At 44.6% G+C, this 19,382-nt stretch overlaps 2 protein-coding genes across 3 annotated transcripts in view; one reads left to right on the forward strand and one right to left on the reverse strand.

The window, feature by feature from the left end:
- Positions 1-18: 18 nt before the first annotated feature.
- Positions 19-14,197, reverse strand: POLR3C (RNA polymerase III subunit C). Of its 2 annotated transcripts, none has more exons than XM_079761820.1 (15): positions 14,033-14,197; positions 11,937-12,103; positions 11,139-11,394; positions 10,844-11,029; positions 9,346-9,434; positions 6,956-7,060; positions 6,743-6,835; positions 4,962-5,042; positions 4,665-4,716; positions 3,974-4,034; positions 3,223-3,373; positions 2,380-2,481; positions 2,214-2,263; positions 1,645-1,794; positions 19-663 (listed from the first exon to the last, which is right to left on the reverse strand). In XM_079761820.1, exons 2-15 carry the CDS (start codon positions 12,081-12,083, stop codon positions 582-584), a joined length of 1,605 nt encoding a protein of 534 aa, XP_079617946.1. In that variant the 5' UTR covers positions 12,084-12,103; positions 14,033-14,197; the 3' UTR covers positions 19-581. The 2 variants fall into 2 exon arrangements, with proteins under 2 accessions (XP_079617946.1, XP_079617945.1); XM_079761819.1 differs by lacking the exon at positions 14,033-14,197 and adding an exon at positions 13,181-13,296.
- The window catches only part of RNF115 (ring finger protein 115), a 65,895-nt gene continuing 60,002 nt past the window's right edge, over positions 13,490-19,382 (forward strand). Inside the window, exon 1 of the mRNA XM_079761824.1 lies at positions 13,490-13,716. Coding sequence (XP_079617950.1) covers positions 13,621-13,716 — 96 coding nt within the window. The 5' untranslated portion in view covers positions 13,490-13,620. The remainder of the gene's footprint in view (positions 13,717-19,382) is intronic.

A 19,382-nucleotide genomic window follows, 5' to 3' on the forward strand; every position in this document is an offset into this window, starting at 1 on the left:
TACTCCCTACACTGTATGTATGTGTGTGTGTGTTTAAGATTACAGTGTAACAAAGAACAGGCATAGCTTTTATTTTTTCCCTTTTATTGATTTCAGAGAGGCAAGGAGAGGGAGAGGGATAGAAACATCAATGATGAGAATCATTGATCGGCTGCCTCCTGCATGCCCCCTACTGGGGATTGAGCCCATAGCCTGAGCATGTACCCTGACCGAGAATCAAACCGTGACCTCCTGGTTCATGGGTCGACACTCAACCACTGAGTGGACACCAGCCAGGTAACAGGTATAGCTTTTTGAAATGTAATGAACTGCTTAGGAAGAAGTTTCTTCACTGCCAGGAATGTTCCAACACAGACGGGGCTGACTTCTGGGTGGGATCTAAGTTTCTTTTTCCTGCCAAGGAGGAGAGAATGTAGTGATGGTCTGAAGACAGGATCAGCAAGCAGGTGTATTCTAGGAGGCAGGGATGGAGAGTTTCAGTACAAGAATCCATAGTTTATCCCACTGCAAAGAATGCATCCAGGCACCTCCTTTACTTCTCCTTCCCATCCCTCAGGTCTTTGAGGAACTCTTCTTCAGGGTCACTGCCTCTTCATGTTGCTCTCTATGTACGACTCCAGCAAGAAGATAGTTTCATCCACCTGGATCTCGCTGGCGTCCAACCTGAGAAAGGGACAGCATTTGCCCAGACTGAACACTTACTAGCAGATTTACGGTGAGAGGCTGGGCGGGGTGTGCCATGCAGAATTGCTTGGTTACCCTTGGGATTAATGGGTAGAAAGCAGGAGCACCGATAGATCATTCTCCCATTTACTGAGCATCTCTTAAATGCCAGGCACTGGAAATTGCTGAGGATTCAAAAGATGCAGCCTCTGTCCGGGGAGAAGTTAAAGTCTAACTGGCAACCAGGAGAAAGAATAGCACATGTAAAGGCATAGAAGGTTCCAGTGTGTTTTAAAATAGAAGCTGAAAGTGGCTGAGGCTAAACTGAGTAGTGATTAGGAATGGAAGGGAACTTCCTCAACATGATTGAAGCCATCTCAAAACCCCACAGCTAACATCATACTCAATGGTGCAAGACTGAAAGCTTTCTCCTTAAGATCAGGAACAAGATAAGGATGCCTGCTTTTCACTTCCATCCAACCTTTTACTGAAGGTTCTAGCCAGGCATTCAGATTGGCATGATCCTATACATAGAAAAATCTCAAAGGATCTGCAAAAAAACTAAGAGTCAACAAACAAAATTTTTAAAAAGTTGCAGGATATAAAATCAAAACACAAAAGTTAGTTTTAGCACTGGCTGGTGTAGCTCAGTTGGTTGGAGCATCATCTCAAACCAGAAGGTGGCAGGTTTGAGTCCTGGTCAGGGTGCGTGTGGGAGGCAACCAGTCAATGTGTCTCTCTCATCTTGGGGACCAAGATGGAAGGCCAGATTTGAGGCACATTAACTGAAGTAAAATCAACAACCTTGGTGAACAAGAGTGTGTGGTGAGGGAGGAGAAGCTGAGGATGTGTTCAGAGTTCAGTTCGGGGAAATAGGTGGATTAAATTCTGTAACTGAGCTGGAAAAGACAGTAGTCAACTTGGGAGGTGGATTAGCCTGGAAGGTATTTGCAATGTAGGCTTGAAGTATAGGGTGCTTACTTGTTGACGTTACGTTTTAGAGTCTCTATCTGCTGGCGTTCAGGGGCTGTGATCATCTCCTCTATTTCCTGTAGCTGTGCCTCCTCCGCGCCTGTGGCCTGCATGGATGCGATGATGGCTTCCACCCTCTGAGACTTTTCTAGGAGCCGCCTGTCAAACACACACACCTCTGAGGCTGGTCCCCTGGCTGTGGAGACTTTTACCCACTAGTCCCGGGGTATGACACACCCTTTCCCACGTTCCTGGCCAAAGTGGATAATGTCACCTGTTAAGGATATTTTCTACAAACTTAGAAATGTGACTTCACTCCCGAAACTCTTTTTGCCTCTCATTTGCATTTTACGTTTGGTGCCAGTTTGTACATTTCTCATGAATATAATCTACAAAATTATTTCCCTGGGAGTATTTTGGAAGAGTGTAGACTAATGCATGATTTATGCCAACCTAAACCAACAATTCAATGCAACTAGACTGGTTACTGTCTCTATTGGTTTCCATTTCTATAGGAAATTTCCCCTCAAGCCTTTGCCCTTGAAAAAATGTAATTACTAAACTAAATTGCTACTCACTTGTTCTCCTTGGTTTCAAACTGCCTCCGTTCTATCAAGTTGGCTACGCTCTGAGGAGAGAGAAGACAAAAAACGCACAGAGTTCTATTTCAGTAGCTCAGGTAAAAAGGAGGCGTGAGGGTAAGACTGGTCTCTGTGGGGGGAATGGAAGAAGGTCCAGGATTACCTTGTAGCACCTGTGCAGCAGCATGCGGGCAGCCGACAGGATGTTCACAGTGTACAAATAGAAGGTCCTGGAAGGGGCATGGTCTGGCGTTTTGGGAATTTCCTACTTGTCCACAGAGAGAAAGATGAGAGCAATTATACTGTTCAGAACTGCAAAGTAAACATGGGTCCCCTCTGCAGCTACTATGCCTTCTCTCTTTCACTTACACTTTCCTCTTCCCCAGTCATTCCCATCTGTGGTTACGGCATGCTCAGCCAAGGAGAATTGAGCTGCCCTGTTTTTTCCATCTGAACATCCTGAGTGGAGGGGAGAAGGTAACTAACATTTATTGAGCAACTCTTGTGCGCCAGGTAGACTGTATTTGATCTTTACTATAAACCACATTATTTTCTTACCATCCGTCACCATTTTATAGATGGGAAAAATTATGGTGGGTAATTTGCTCAACGTAACTAGGTAAGAGGAAGAGCCGTGATTCAGATTCCAAAATCCATTCTATTTCCTTACAGGGTCTACTACATGGCTCTGCACATAGTGGAACTCACTAGACGTTGAGGAATGTGTTCTATAATAAACGTAAAGTTCAAGGAAAGGACAAATCACAGGGACCAGGAACTAGGAAAAAGGGTGGAGTGATTTCTTGGCTGTGCCTTTCTTTTTTCACTAGGTCAGTTCAAGCTCCACAAATATCTTTCAAATGCTTGCTATGTCTTCATTAATCTTTTCTTTTTTCCTGTCTCAGAGCTGGATACAGAGTTTGCTTGGGGTTCAGGATGCATGCCTCAGGGGTTTCTCTCACCCTCGTCCAGCTCTGTTGGTTGATGGCTACTCCCCATTGGTTACCTGGAGCAACATGAAATTTTCTGAGAGCATCTTATAAAGCATATCCTTCGCCTCCTTTGCTGGAATCATTGCAAAGTCTTCTACCTGCTTCTGCTCCAGGTGTTTCTTTTGCAAAACTAGACGAAATATTCTGGCGCAGCGAGACCCAAATCTGGAAAGGAATGAAGAAAGTAAACAGCATGCTTTAGCTCCTAGTCACACACGGTGGTGGCTCTGTTCCCCTGTGTGGAGCCAGGACCAGAGAGGGACAGCAATCAGAGACGGTGGTGCTGCTAACCACAGGTGGTCACCGACTGCTGACTTCCTGCCCCGGTAAGTAAAAGCTTTAGGGAGGCTGGCCACATGGCACTGGGAATGAAGCAGGAGGATATTTAGGATGAAGAGCAGTAGTAGATGGGATCCATAGCAGTCCAGTGAAAAATGGGGCAGGTGGCCCTAGCCGGTGTGGCTCAGTAGATAGAGCGTCAGCCTGTGGACTGAAGGGTCTCAGGTTCAATTCTGGCCAAGGGCACATGCCTGGATTGCAGGCTCAATTCCCAGTGGGGGGCGTGTGGGAGGCGGCGATCGGTGATTCTCTCTCATCATTGATGTTTCTATCTCTAGCCCTCTCCCTTCCTCTCTGAAATCAATTAAAAAAAAAAATTGGGGCAGGTATGCGTTGGTTGCTTACATAATGATCAAATTACTTGTTCAAAGGGGCATGGAAAAGAAGTGTCTGACCCCCCCACCCCAATCATGGTGATCCCCTTACCTCTCCTGTACAACCGACTCCAGAGTGGCAGTGGCTAGGGATCCGAGAACCTTATGTAGGTCTTTATGTAGAGGATTAAGGTCACTCAATCATGTTTTGGCCTGGTCATTGTGATATTAGTTTAATTCCTAAGTCTCTAATTTAAAACTTAAATGTTATTTGTTTTTTACATTGATCACATTTATGATAAATAAGTATTTCAAAACTTTAATTAAGTATGGTGTTTAAGTCAGGATTTAGCTTAACTAAAATTTGGTTAATTAAAAGTCCTTTCTGCCCTGGATAGTGTTTCTCAGTGGTTAGAGTGTCAGCACACACATCAAAGGGTCGCAGGTTCAATTCCAACAAGGGCATGTACCTGGGTTTCAGGTTTATCCCTGGCCCCAGTTGGGGCGCTTGTGGGAAGCAACCAATCGATGTGTCTTTCTCACATCGATGTATCTCTCTCTCTCTCCCCCCTTCTCTCTCCCTTCCACACTCTCTAAAAAGAAAAATAATCAATGGGGGAAATATCCTTGGGTGAGGATTAACAAAAACAAACAAAAAGTCCTTTTTACTTCTTTATCATCAATGTAATAGTTAAATTTTCTAACTTATTTAGCATACCAACTATTACCACATCTTTTCTGTCATAAGTCGCCACTCTCATAGTCCGGCTGCCGGACTGTACAGAAATAACTGGTAAGGATACTGATGACATACGTTCCTCCACCACTGTCGCCAGACTTTCCAACAAACTGTAGCTGTTAAAAAAAAAAAGAGGGACTGTGTTAACTGACTGGAAAATCCAGTGATTCTGTTTCCAAAGGAGCAAATCCAGCCAAGAGTCTATAGAAGGAAGCCTCCTGTTAGGTGGTGGTAGAGAAACTGTCTGAGTTGGTTAGCTAGAGAATGAGGCTATAGGAGAATCATACCAGGTATCACTGGCAGAAATAAATCCTAAACATAGCAGAAAAAAGAAACATTAAAAAAGCAAAAACAGACTTACTGGATCATCTGCCAGCAGAGTGAGATACTGATCAAGAACTTGCTTAGAGATGTTGTAGCCAGTAGGTAGGGATCTGAAGATCTATGGTGCAAAAAGAGACAGTGAAAATGGGTTTGGGAACTTAGAATTGCTGACATTACTAAAATAAATATGTTTTAATTTTAGATATCACAGTATAAAAATGTCCAATAATACAGCAGCAATGTTTGTAAGAGTAAAAATCTAGAAATAATCCAAATGTCCAATAATTAGGGATTGATTAAAATAAAGTACGGCATAGCCATTAAGTGAAATATGACATAGCCATTATAAAAAATAAGACAGCTCTATAACTGACATGAAAAGAAGGTTTAGCCCTAACCGGTTTGGCTCAGTGGATAGAGCGTCGGCCTGTAGACTGAAGGGTCCCAGGTTCGATTCCAGTCAAGGGCATGTACCTTGGTTGTGGGCACATCCCCAGTAGGGGGTGTGCAGGAGGCAGCTGATCGATGTTTCTCTCTCATCAATGTTTCTAACTCTCTATCCCTCTCCCTTCCTCTCTGTAAAAAAATCAATAAAATATATATATATAAAAAAAAGAAAAGAAGGTTTATATTATATTGGCACAGGAAAAATACAAGTTTATAACATGTATACATACCTATATATATGTGGGATGATACATAAAAATAGTCTGAATAAAGATACATACCAAACTATTAACAAGGATGCCTGGGATTGGGATTATGCAAGACTATAATAGTTTGGGGAACTACAACTTTTTAAAAATTATACATTTCTATTCTGTTTGAATATAGGTCATGTAATTACTTTGTCATTAGAAAAAAACATTTAATTTTTTAAAAGAATATTTTTATTGATTTCAGATAGTAAGGGAGGAGAGAGAGATAGAAACATCAATGATGAGAGAGAATCATCCATCAGCTGCCTCCTGCACAACCCCTACTAGGGATCGAGCCCAAAACCTGGGAATGTGCACTGACTGGAAATCAAACCATGACCTCCTGGTTCATGGGTTGATGCTCAACCACTGAGCTACAATAGCTGGGCATGTATTTAATTTTTTGCTATATAAGTTAAGAATTTAAATATAAAGAAAAGTTTAGTATTTTTTGTATGAATAAGTATGTTAGTTAGGAAAGTAATAGAATATAAATATATTGGATATGTTAAATATTAATATTTTAAGAAACAGATATAATTAAACAAGTTTAAAATATACAAAATATATTGGAAAAAAAAAAATAAGGGGCCATATAATGTCCTGAGCACCAAGGCTCTGATTCCAATAGAGCATTCTTAGAATAGCAATAGCTTGTACTTGGACTAAGAGAATGGTTTAGATTTTTTAAAGGCTGGATCCAAAGAGACCAAATATTGTATTTTATTTTTTTAAAAAAATATATTTTATTGATTTTTTACAGAGAGGAAGAGAGAGGGATAGAGAGTTAGAAACATTGATGAGAGAGAAACATCGATCAGCTGCCTCCTGCACACCCCCCACTGGGGATGTGCCCGCAACCAAGGTACATGCCCTTGACCGGAATTGAACCTGGGACCTCTCAGTCCACAGGCTGATGCTCTATCCACTGAGCCAAACCGGTTTCGGCGAGACCAAATATTTTAGTACCTACCACCTGAAGATAATCTCTGTCCCACCTCAAGCAACAAAGACTCTTTCAAGGCTCAAACCTCATCAACCTAATTCCAGGCTGCATGTATAATAATTATGTTATAATATCCAAGAGCCTGTCAGAAAAGGAGTACAACATGAAACTCACCTCATTGGAAGACAACGGCTGGGTGAAGGGGGCACTGGAGGGAGTGGTGATCTCACTCATTCGCAGCATGGTCCTTACGATCTCGCTGCTGGTCTGGATTTGAAAAGGGAACTGGAATTCAGAATTCATTCTGGCCCTGGCTAAATGCCAATGGCCACATCTGGCAAATAAGATTGTCCCTGATGGCCCCTGTCCCACCCCCTCAGACATCACCTGGTCCATCCTGTTGGCCACTGCGCTGACAATGGCTTGGTCTCGGAAGTGCTGGTGGAATCTGTCAAGGTTGGCCTGCCAGTAAATTCCATCATCTGGAATAGGCTGAGGAGGAGAAAAGGATCAGCAAGAAGCATCTTCGTGCACTGGAGAGTTTTCTGGTGAGGAGCTTAAAGGGAACTGGCCACCATTTCTTTTCCTTTACAGCAGCAACCAATTGTTTGCTGAAAAATCATCGACGTGGACCAGTGCCTTCATAAATTCACAGTGTCACTTCAAACAGATTCTCAACCAACTTCCAATCTTTCTCTCTCTTTTACATTTTAACTCTTCTCCAGGATCCCCAAATCTCACTTACCCGACCCTTATCATTCTCAGCAGATGACCTTGCATCTTATTTTGAGAGAAAACAGAAGCCATTAGGCCAGAACTCATCCAACTTTGTGCACACACCCCCCACATTTATTTATTCTTTTAAAATTCCACTTATATCATAGTGGAAAACATGTTCTTCCTTTTACCTAAGCTTAATGCCCACACTGGACCCAGCTCAGTTTTCCCTCCTCTCTAAATCTTCAGCCTCTCTCTTTACTGTCTTTTCCCCATCAACCTTTACCTTGTCCAAATTTCTTCTACTCTAAAATAATTCTTCAACACTATGACTTTTCTCCTTTTCATTTTTGTTATAGTCAAGGTTGTCAAAGAGTTGCCCATCCATCTGTATCTCTGTCCACAGAGGTACTCAACCCATCTCCACCACTGCACTGAGGACCTCCTTGTTGCTAAAGTCAAAGAATACTTTCCAATTCTGATCTTCTTTGATCTTTCTGAAGCATATGACAAAGTGGGAATTTTTTCCTTCTTAATTTTATGTGACCCCCTTGGATTTTATGACACTATTCTTTTTACCAAATAATGTATTTTTATTGATTTCAGAGAGAAAGGGAGAGAGAGACAGAAACATCAATAATGAGAGAATTATCTATCGGCTGCCTCTTCCATATCCCCCACTGGGGATCAAGCCCACTACCTGGGCATGTGAAGATCTGTGGGAAAAGCATTTGAAGCAGAAGGAATACTAAAGGCAAAAGCCTGAAGATTGAAAGAGTTTGACATTTTGAGGAATGGAAAGAGAAAAGCTGCCCTAACCGGTTTGGCTCAGTGGATAGAGTATCAGACTGCGGACTGAAAGGTCCCAGGTTCGATTCCGGTCAAGGGCATGTACCTTGGTTGCAGGCTCATCCCCAGTAGGAGGTGTGCAGGAGGCAGCTGATCGATGTTTCTCTCTCATCGATATTTCTAACTCTCTATCCCTCTCCCTTTCTCTCTGTAAAAAATCAATAAAATATATTTAAAAAAAAAAAAAGAAAGAAAGAGAGAAGCTGGAACATAGTGAACACGAGGAAGAATGGAAAGAGCTGAGGGTGGAGAGCCTGGTCTCTAGCAGGTCTTGCAACCACCCTGCTCATATAAGGCTCAATAATCCATAGTCAAGACTTGGATTTCTTCTAAGAGTAATGGGAAGCTATTAAAGGAGTCTAAATCAGTGTTATGTTGGGATTAAAAAAAACAAAAAAGAAAGTTAAATAGGTAAGAATGCAGGTAGAGTAACCATTTAGGAGAACGTTGGCAAAGAGTTGACTCGAGGTTTAATGGTTTGGACTAGGATGATAGCAGTGGAAATGGTGAGAAACAGCTGGAGTTTAGGTAATTTTGGAAATTGGGCTGACATGTTTTACTGGGAGATCAGATGGTTCCTAGGATTTTGGCCTAAGCAGGTGGTAGTGACCTAGAGGTGGCTGGCCTAGGTCCTTTACTAAGATGAGGAAAACTGAGAGACAGATATCTGGGTGGGAGAAAACAATTATTCTGTTTTGGCCACACTAAATCTGAGATGCTCATTAGACATCTTTGTAGAGATATTGACAAGGCATTTATAATAATAAAAGCATAGTATGCTAATTAGACCGGACAGTCGAACGACCTTCTGGATGTCCTTCCGGACGAAGCTGGGGCCAACGTGGCTGCGAGGGCCAAGCCCCTTGCACGAATTTCGTGCATAGGGCCTCTAGTTTGAAGATAAAAGCTCAGGCTTACAGATCTTTCTAGACTCATTTCTCACCACTGGTTCCCATGGGCCGCTATGTTCCAGCTATACTGAATAAACACTTTTTTCTAGCTCCTTTTTTTGCATAAGCTTCTACCTCTGTCCAACGATTGAAGTAAGTTAAAGCCTCAGAAGGGAGTTCACTCTTTGTTACTCTATTGCTGACCAAAATTTAATCAAGTTCTAATCCTACTAACTCAACCCAGGAACCTTTAGGGGCTTATCTCAGTGCTCCTTCTGACCTGCCTCAGGGTGAGGACTCCTAATCAGAAAGCCCCATTACCTCTTTATTATCTGTGCTATGTTTTAGTCTCTTGGCCTTGGGCTCCCCAGTAGCATCATCCTCAGACGATCTCCTCCTTTTGCCTTTCCCTGCCAAATAAAACAGTTGGAACAATTAGGCTACATCTCATGATGACAGGACAGGACCAAACCTGAGAGCAGGTGTCTCCCTATCCCAGGGATGTCTGTAGCTGCCGCTAGTTTAGAGTTGCTCAGAAGATGGAGCAGCTACAAGAGACTCAGGTAAATGATGAAGTTATCGGAAATTCAACGTTAAAACAGAAATTCATGATCTTAATCCCTCAAACTGCTCCTGCTCTAATGTTTCCTTTCACAGTGAATGGTACCATCATCCTCCCACACACATATGCACATCAGACACACAGACGTCATTCTTTTTTTTCTTTCTTCAATTTTTAACATTTTGTCACATTTGTGTTTTTTTAAATTTCTTTATTGATTAAGGTATCACATATTTGTCCTCATCCCCCCATTCCCATCCCACCCCCCTCCCCACACATGCCCCCACCCCCCTGTTGTCCTTAACCGCTGGTTTAGACGTCATTCTTGATACTTGTCCACCTCACCACTTCTATATGTTTTACACTGATTTGTCTACATTTATTTATTTTTAATGTAATTTTAAAAAAATTGATTTCAGAGAGGAAGGGAGAGGGAGAGAGACAGAAACATCAATGATGAGAGAGAAATATTGATTGGCTGCCTCCTGTGAGCTCCACACTGGGGATTGAGCCTGCAACCCAGGCATATATACCTTGACTGGGAATTGAACTGTGACCTCCTGGTTCATAGGTCGACGCTCAACCACTGAGCTATGTCCACTGGGCTGTCTACATTTACTTTTGCCCCATCCTTTCTGTGCATAGAAAAATCTTTTAAAATGCAAATTAGATTATGTCACTTTGCTGCTTAAAACCCTTTAGTGGTTTTCCTTTGCTCTTAGGATAAAGAACAGATATTCTGTGAGGTCTTGCATGATATAGCCCTTGCCTATCTCCCTAACCTTATTCTCATGGCTCTCTTTCCTTTGCACACCGTGCTTTAACTAACTGACCTTCGTTCACTTTCTCAAATACCCTATTTTCTCTCTCACTACATACCTTTGCCAAAAATGCTTATCCTCTGTCCCGCTTCATACCTTACCTCACCTCACCAAATCTTAGCTCAAATGCCACTTTCTCAAAGAAGCATGGGCCCCAAACTCCTAGGTAACTCCAGTCTCATTATATATTTTCAAAATACCTTACACTTTCCCTTCACAGTACTTATCACAGTTTGTTATTTCGTTAACGTAAGTCTCCTGTACTAGCCTTAAGCCCCCAAAAAGGCAGAGACCATAATGTTTTTTTTATATTTTATACCACAGTATCTGGCACAGAGTCAACACTTGCTAACTGCTCAATTCATTCACTTAACAATCACTGAGGAAGAATCCACAATTAGGGCAAATCACAGTTCCAGTGGTCAAAATTCCTTACCTATCAAGCTCAGTTTAGGAACCAGGTACATGTCCTTTTCACTGATGACAAGAGTGGGGGCGGGCTGCGGTGGCCCCGGCTCTGAATTCTCAGTGGGAGACACCAACGGGCAACGCTGCACAAAGTGCGTGTCCGCTAGTCGCACAAATGTGCTTGAGACCTCAGCATAGTCCATGGTCTTGCCGTCTGTGCAACAGGAGAGAAGAGGCAGGTGAGCCGGCCGAGATAGCGGAGGGTCTGCTCCTGCAGGCAGCCAACCTGTGCGTCTGCCAGCAGCTGCGGCTGCAGTACTGACCTTCCATAGTTTCTGTCAGCCGGTCTGCCACTCTCTTCACGAGAGCCGACATTGTCATCTTGCCATTCAACAGCAGCTCCTCCACAATCAGCTCGCCGGTGTCGCTGTACAGGGTTTTGGCAGTGTAGATGTACCGGGGGTACCTGAGCATTCGCAGCACCCGGCTGCACTGGGCTTCATACTCCACCGTGCCACGTTTGTGCACTTGGTACGTCACCAGGTTATGCTGGATGAGGACACACAGGGCCTTTTTCACCTGGATGAGACCCAGAAGAAGAGGAAAGGTCTGAAGACACAGCTCTTTAGTGCTCACAATTTTTGCCCAACAGTTTTCTGAGCATCAGGAGATGGCTGGGTAAGAATCTCTGTGCTGCCTTCCTCCTCCCGTTGGAACAGCTAATGAGCCACACATAAATGGAAGAAATCAGGAAGATTCCTTGCTAGGACGCTCTTGTTTCCTCTGATCTTTATTTCTCAAAGTACAATTTACTTCCCTTCTATTATTCTCATTCCTTAAGGGCAGTACCGAGAGTCACAGACGCATTGTGAATAAAGGAAGGGCGGCAAAGGGAAGAGCAAAGATTTGCCTACGAAGCAACAAGGGGCCAGGAACACTTTGAGAGCAGACCTTGGGCCGCTGTCTCATCCTCTTTCCCCACAAAGAACACCGTTCTGACCCCAGAGCAGGCTCTCCCTTTCCTTTTTTTGGGGGGGGGGGGGCCGGGGGAGTAACAATATTCAAAGGTCAGCAAAAGACATTAATGAAAATAAAAGCAAATTAGGGTCCTCCAAACATACCTGATCCAGGGATGTCCTCGTGTCATGGGCAATCCCTCTTAGTGGCTGGCTGCCAGTTCTGACTAGGTGGACCCCAATTTTTTCCACGATCTCTCCAAAATGCTCTTGCAGCAACAAAGAACACAGTTTGATTTCTGCTTGAGTCATTGTACTAAGGAGTTTCAGAGCTAGAATAAAAAAGAAAAAAACACACTGTGTGCTGGAGAGGTTTTCTTTTATGTTGTGTGTAGAGCTGCTGAGTATAAATTCAAGTACTTTGTGGAGGGTGATTTGACATTATATAGCAAAAGCCTTAAAATCTTGCCTATCTTCAACCTAGTAATTTCCTTTTGGATACTCTCTTCTAAGGAAATAATAAAAAGATGTTACTGTAGTTCTCTTTAGAATACTAACATACTGGGAACAATGTAATGTCTAACAATGAGGAATTACTTCAATAAATTATGGTGAACCCATACAATGGAAAGTTACTCCAGCACTTTTGTATAAGTATTACCATAGAAAATTGTTCACTAAGTAAAAGAAGCAGGCTACAAAGCAAAATGTGGAGGGAAATTTAATCAAGAAAAAATGTATGGTTAGAAAGAAAAAACTGGACGATACATCACATTGATCTTTTAAAAAAATATTTAAAATTTTTTTTATTGATTTCAGAGAGGAAGGGAGAGGGAGAGAGAGAGAACCATCTTTATGGGATTGTGTGTGATTCTAATTTTCTTTAAAGATTGGGTGTAGTTGGTTTTACAATGTCACAGGTCCTTCGCTTCTACACTTCATTGTTTGGAAGAATTAAGGCCAGTTCACAGCCTATTGGGAGCGAACAGGCAATATCATTCCCAGTCCATAAAAGAAATGACAACTTAGAAAAAGGAATTACGAGGTAAAGGAAAGCTTTGCAACAGTGTGTTTCCAATAGGAGATGAAGTACGTTGTTTGCAGGGCAGTATTTAATTCGGAAATTTCTACTTCTTGACAAAGTAGACACAATTGCTTCCTTTTTAGAAAAATCACAAGTGCTACCAAACATTGCTTTACTCCTCAGAAGCCAAGTCTTTGCCTCTCAGCTTCAGTATCTCCGTCCACACGTCCTTAGGGAAACATCCCAGACCCTCTGCCATCCCGGGAAAGGACTTCCAAGGAGCTTGGTCCCGGCTCTTTATTCCCTGCACGAGGGGTCCCAGTTCGGGACTGGGTTCCTTGGTCCAGAGACAGGGCCGTCCGGTGCAGACAGCGTTTTCACTAACCTCTGGGTCACCGCAATCTAACGCCAAGTTTCCCTCGGCTGCGTGCGGCTCCCGCTGCCGCCCAGGCAGAGGGACAGCCCTCGACCTTTCCTCGCAAGACGGACAACCTGGAGGACCCGGAAATGGGGAAAACCTTGGCCACTCTACCCCAGAGTCTCGGTGGTTTCCGGGGACGCTCTTTCTTTCCTCTCGCTAGGAGTTTGGAGGACCGGCGAGGGGCCGCGGGGGAGGTGCGGGCGCACTTTCCTTCCGGCGCCTGTGACGCTGGGGGCGGGGCCTGGGTCCACGCCGCCTCCGTGGGCCGGGCGCTCACGTGACTGACGCGGGCCCGGAGCGGCGGCCGCATTGAGGAAGCGCGGGCCGGGCGGTGACTGCAGCCGGCAGCGAGCGGCAGGCGAGGGAGGCGGCGTCCCTCTCGGACCGCCGGGCGGAAGAGGAAGATGGCGGAGGCCTCGGCGGCCGGGACCGGCGCCGCCGTTGCCGCGCATCGGTTTTTCTGCCACTTTTGCAAGGGCGAGGTCAACCCCAAACTACCGGTGAGAGCCCCGGGCCCCTGCCCACGCCCCGAAGTCCCGGAAGGGGTTTGAAGCGCCCCCTAAACCCCTGAAATCGGTCTCCCGAATCCCGCTGCCCACTGTTCTCTGGCCGCGGCTCCTCGCTCGCTCTCCGCCCTCCCGCCCCCCGGACGCGCCACCTGCCCCGAAACCCCTCTCTTGACCTGCCCCTCCCCCCACCTTCTTCCTTAGCAGGTTCTCCCCTGACAGCTCTCCGCTCCGTTTTCTTTTAAAACATTTTTATTTATGGATTGGTTTTCTTAGAGAGGGAGAAACATCGATTTGTTGTTCCACTTACTTGTGCATTCATTGGTTGCTTCCCGTGTGTGCTGTGACCGGGGATGGAATTGGCAACCTTGGCTGTGGGCAGGATGCTCCAACCAGCTGAGCTGCCGGCCAGGGCTCCCCTGTTTTCTTTCTTCTTCACCTTGGCTCCTTCCCACGATGACCGCCCCCCCCCCCTTTTCTGCTGTTCTCACCTTCCTCTATTTCCTTCTCCACTTTTCACCCCCCCACCCCCCCATCTTCTGTGAATCAAAACCGCGGATTGGTAAGGACAGTCCCTTTTCCGTTGTCCCCGGGGGAGAGAGGGTTGGAAGGTAACTGGGGCAGGGAGGGATTTTGTTACTCGGTGGCTCGCAGGGTTCCTGTGAAAGGGAAAAGAGCCGTGGACTAATGACCCGCAGGCTGCCCGCCTCCCTGCCGCGGTGGAAGGAAATGGCTTTAGGAAGAAGGCAGGACACATTGTCTCAACTCGGTTATTTTGGCTGTGCTGCTGCCAGGGTCTGGAGCACCGTCTCTTACCGGCCCCCTCCCCCAGTCTGCCTCTCGTTAAAAGATCCAGGGCAGAATGCTGAGGGCTGCATCCGCTGACATACATCGGTTCTCACCAGTTTCTGCCAGGCTGGCTGTTGGCCCCCGGAGAGGGAGTGCTGTGCTGGCGGAGAACGCGCCTCTGCCGCAGGCGAGCGAACCCGAGGCTGGGTCGGGGCTGCTGCAGGGAGACCCACCCCGGAGAAGGCTCGTCCTTCGGAAGGAGTTAGGATAGTTCTACTTAGAAGTCTAAAGGTTCAGTCTTACGAAAGGGCGGCTGCCTAACAACTTAACTGTCAGATTCAGTCCATGAGAAAGTCTGCTGAGGTGTGCAGTCCTTCCGAATGCCTCATTTCTTAGACACCCAAATGGAGTCCTGTGAAAAAGCACCAAAGGGCGTTTTAGCCTCATCACCTAAAGCGGTGCTTTCTCAGGCTTTCGTGGCATTTTCTTTCCTTTCCATTTGCCCAAACAGTTTCATTTTAGGAAACAAAAGAATGTTAGTTTAGACGGCTGGAAGTCTTTGTAAAAGAAAGGGCTTATTAGGCCATTGCTGGCCCAAAAGCAGGCCGGGCTTGGGGCATGGAGTCTAAATCACCAGCTTGGTAGGAAAGATCACATGTCCATCATCTCGGAGTTTGCAGGCATTTTTATGCATCAAGAAAGCTGTAAACTGGGTGAAAGAGTTTTCATGAGCTGCAGGCAGGAAGGTGGGAGCCGGTGAAGTGGGGCCAGGTCTGGGGTAGGCACAGAGTCCACAGAAAGAAATGTCCCCTCCTGTGGGTTGGCGGTGGGCAGCATTTGGGAAAGCCCACGTGTAAACCAGAAGCTGAGGCTCCTGGCTTGCTGGTGCCTGGCTAGGGTAACCTGCGGAAATAGCCACCTGGAAATTAATCTGGAGGTCCAGCAGGGGATGGGAGGAATGTGAGCAGTCTTTTGTCAGCTGGTTCACAGCTATTAAGAAGCGAATTGTTCTATCTCTTTCTCTCACTCTCTGGCCTCTGTAATTTTAATGGAGAACATCTCGGAATTTTCTTGTTACTGTATGTTACTTGGTTTTGATTGCCTATCTGTGCCCGTGTGTGCTTTATGCCATATTTCCGTGCTGAGAAGAGCAAGTGCCTTGATTTTTTCCAGTGGACATCAGAGCCCCCAGACCTCTCACCACAGACAGGGTGTCTGGAATTTGTCCACTGTGTGTGTGACCAGTGACATGTGATGCCTTGTTGAACATTGCGGCCTTGATTCTTTTGGAGCCCCCCCCCACCCCCAATGTAAAGCTGTTTTTAAACTACGATTGACAAACGATGTTACATTAGTTTCAGGTGTGTAGCATAGTGCTTTGACATTTCTATACCTTACAAAGTGATCATGAACAGTCCAGTATCCATCTGTCACCATACTTAGCTCTTATGGTCTTTTAAGTCATTTGCTTATTGACCTTTAAGGGTGAGCAAACAGTCTAACTTTCCACAACTTACATCTTTTCTTTTTACCACCTGAAGTCCTCATTGTAAAGTGCTCTTGAAACGGGATAATTTGAAAGACTTTAGGTATTTTTCTAAGCCTCACTTTGATGCCCAGAGGCATCACATTATTTGTGGTGCCTGACTTGTCAATTAAGGTCTAATGCAATTAAATATGACAGAATACTTACCCATACATAGAGGTTCTTTGTTGGCTGTCCTTAGGGCATACCTAGGAATATGGGACCTGCCCTGAAGAACCTTACAGTTTTTTATGAGAGATGGATTTTAAATTGAGTTCCACAGGATAGATAAAATTCAAATTAAGGAGAATTTGTAGCATATACTGAGTAGGAAAGGGAGAAACATTTAGTAGATAGTTATGCATTTTTAGGAAAAGGTGCAGTGAAGTTAGGGGTAGAGTTTTTATTCATAGATAAGCCAGTGAGTTTCATGGCCATTTCTATATCCTTAACCCAGACTGTTACCTTGAAAATGTTGGTTGTAAGAATGATCAGGTCAAGCCTTGGCTGGTTTGGTTCAGTGGATAGAGCATCGGCCTGCAGACTGAAAGGTCCTAGGTTCGATTCCCGTCAAGGGCGTATGCCTGGGTTGGGGGCTCAGTCCCCAGTAGGGGACATGCAGGAGGCAGCTGATCAATGATTCTCTCTCATCATTGCTGTTTCTCTCTCTCTCTCCCTCTCTGAAATCAATCTGTAGTAATAATAGAGGAATATGCAAATTGTCCAGGACGCCATCACGGTAACAGTAACGACCAAACAGCAGGCTGCTTGGGGTGACAAGGCTGGCAGGGGGGTTAGTGAGGGACGACCAAACAACTGAACAGCAGGCTGCGTGGGGCGACCAGGTCGGGAGGGGGGGCAGTTGGGGGCAACCAGGCCGGTGTTGGGGGGAGTTGGGGGCGACCAGGCCGGCAGGGAGGGCAGTTGGGGGCAAACAGGCCAGCAGGGGAGGGCAGTTGGGGGCAACCAGGCCTGCAGGGGAGGGTAGTTGGGGGCAACCAGGCCTGCAGGGGAGGGCAGTTGGGGGCGACCAGGCCAGCAGGGGCAGTCCCGGATTGTGAGAGGGATCCCAGATTGGAGAGGGTGCCGGCCGGGCTGAGGGACACCCCTCCCCCCCCCCCCCCGTGCACGAATTTTGTGCACCGGGCCACTAGGTTTGATTCTGGTCAAGGGCATGTACCTTGGTTGCGGGCACATACCCAGTAGGGAGTGTGCAGGAGGCAGCTGATCAATGTTTCTCTCTCATCGATGTTTCTAACTCTCTATCCCTCTCCCTTCCTCTCTGTGAAAAATCAATAAAATATATATTTTTAAAAAAAGCACAAATACTTCCCAGAAAAATAAAAAAAGAACAGTTTAGTAAGTGGGTAGCTCTGCTACTGAAAAACCAACTCAAACACTGGTAAGTCAGTAAATATGATTTTTGTTTGTATAGGAAACATTGAAAAGTTTTTAAAAAACATTTTTATGTAAATTTGAAAAACTTACTTGTAAGTACTCATCATACGTTAAGCATGTGTTTCTTCTGCTGGACAAATGTGAGAAACCTGGATGTTTTGAGGATAGCTAGACCCAACTTAACAGGAATGAAGTTTTTCTTTGTCTTGACTTATTTTGCATCTCAAGAAGGTACTTTACTCTTGAGCAAGTTGGATCACAGGACTCATCACCATGAGTAATGCATTCTCTGAACACCTAAGGATGAGTATTGAGCTTTACATAAGCTTTCAATGAGCTATTGCTAGGAGATATATCCTCTCTGAACACCTAAGGCTGAGTATTGAGTTTACATCAGCTTTTAATGAGCTATTGCTGGGTAGTTTTCTTTCTTTCTTTTTTTTTTTTTTAAATATATTTTATTGATTTTTTTACAGAGAGGAAGAGAGAGGGATAGAGAGTTAGAAACATCGATGAGAGAGAAACATCGATCAGCTGCCTCCTGCACACCCCCCACCGGGGATGTGCCCGCAACCAAGGTACATGCCCTTGACCGGAATCGAACCTGGGACCCTTGAGTCCGCAGGCCGATGCTCTATCCACTGAGCCAAACCGGTTTCGGCATGCTGGGTAGTTTTCTTCAACTGATCAGTGGGAAGGCTGCTTTACAGGTACCTAATCTCTTGCCAACTTATTCACCACATAGCAGAATCATAATTGTGTTTAGTGGGATTGGGTTGCAGGGTTTTTAAAACTCTTGATTCTCCCTTCCCCTGTTCCTAGGATGTAGCACTTCTTGATACATTTGGAAGTATGTGAGACTATAGCAATAGCTTACCCAACTTTTGCCCTGAAAGTATCCTTAGGTTTTTATCATTTTTCTGTCAGTCCTACAATGAAAGATTAACAGGCCCAACTATATATATATATATATATATATATATATATATATATATATATATATATATATATTTGGTTCTTTTGGAGCCCTCTCCTTTACCCCCCCCCCCCTCCCATTGACGTCTTCTAGCCCGCCCCCACCCCTGCCCCAGGCCTTCACCATCCTGTAGTCTGGTTCATGGGTTAGGCGTATATGCATACCAGTTCTTTGATCTCTTCCCACCCAACCACCCTCCCCTGCCTTCACTCTGAGATTCACCAGTCTCTTCTATGCTTCTTGTTTTTTGTTTTTGTTTTTCTATACTTCTGTCTCTGGATATATTTTGTTCATTAGATTCCACATGAGTGAGATCCTGTGATACTTGTCTTTCTCTGACTGGCTTATTTCGCTTAGCATAACACTCTCCAGGTCCCTCGATGCTGTCTCAAAGGGAAAGAGATCCTTCTTTTTTATTGCTGCACAGTATTCAATGGTAGGAATGTACCACAGCTGTTTTATCCACTCATCAACTGATGGGCACTTGAGGCCCAAATAACTTTAGTGTCTGTATTAGAAGAAATAGTTTTGGCTATAATTTCTGAGAGAGGTTGAAATATGCCTGAAGCTATATAGATTAAGCCACATTTGGTTGAGTTAATTTGGTGAATTAATACTCCTTACTCCTAATCCTGATTATTCATTTTAGCTTTATGTGTCTTTGGTTTGGATCTTCTCAGATAAACTTTTCATTTAGAAAGAAGACATAAAATATGGGGAAACCATGAAGGGAATTTTAAAATGAAAATGACATTCAATGGTACTGTTATCTGTTAGATTTCAAAAAAAGTCCCCATTCTACAAGTGAGTATTGGTTTAGAAATTTCTTCCTCTATTTAAGAATGTTATTTATAGTGAAAATGATTTTAGTAAAATTTAGTGAGTACTAAATTTGGATTTTGAAATCAGAGGTTTTGATTATATGGTCTGAAACCCCAGGGTTTACTTTATTTTATTTTATTTTTTTTTTCA

Source organism: Cnephaeus nilssonii (assembly GCF_951640355.1).
Source record: "Cnephaeus nilssonii genome assembly, chromosome: 21".
Lineage (NCBI taxonomy): Eukaryota > Metazoa > Chordata > Mammalia > Chiroptera > Vespertilionidae > Cnephaeus > Cnephaeus nilssonii.

Excerpts from the sequence above, each read along its gene's own strand:
- POLR3C (XM_079761820.1), bottom strand. The coding sequence starts at position 12,083 with ATGACTCAAGCAGAAATCAAACTGTGTTCTTTGTTGCTGCAAGAGCAT. Across the intron at positions 9,435-10,843 it reads TCCTAAACTGAGCTTGATAG|GGAAAGGCAAAAGGAGGAGA; the intron begins GTAAGGAATTTT and ends TTTATTTGGCAG. Across the intron at positions 3,374-3,973 it reads GAGTCGGTTGTACAGGAGAG|ATTTGGGTCTCGCTGCGCCA; the intron begins GTAAGGGGATCA and ends ATTCCTTTCCAG.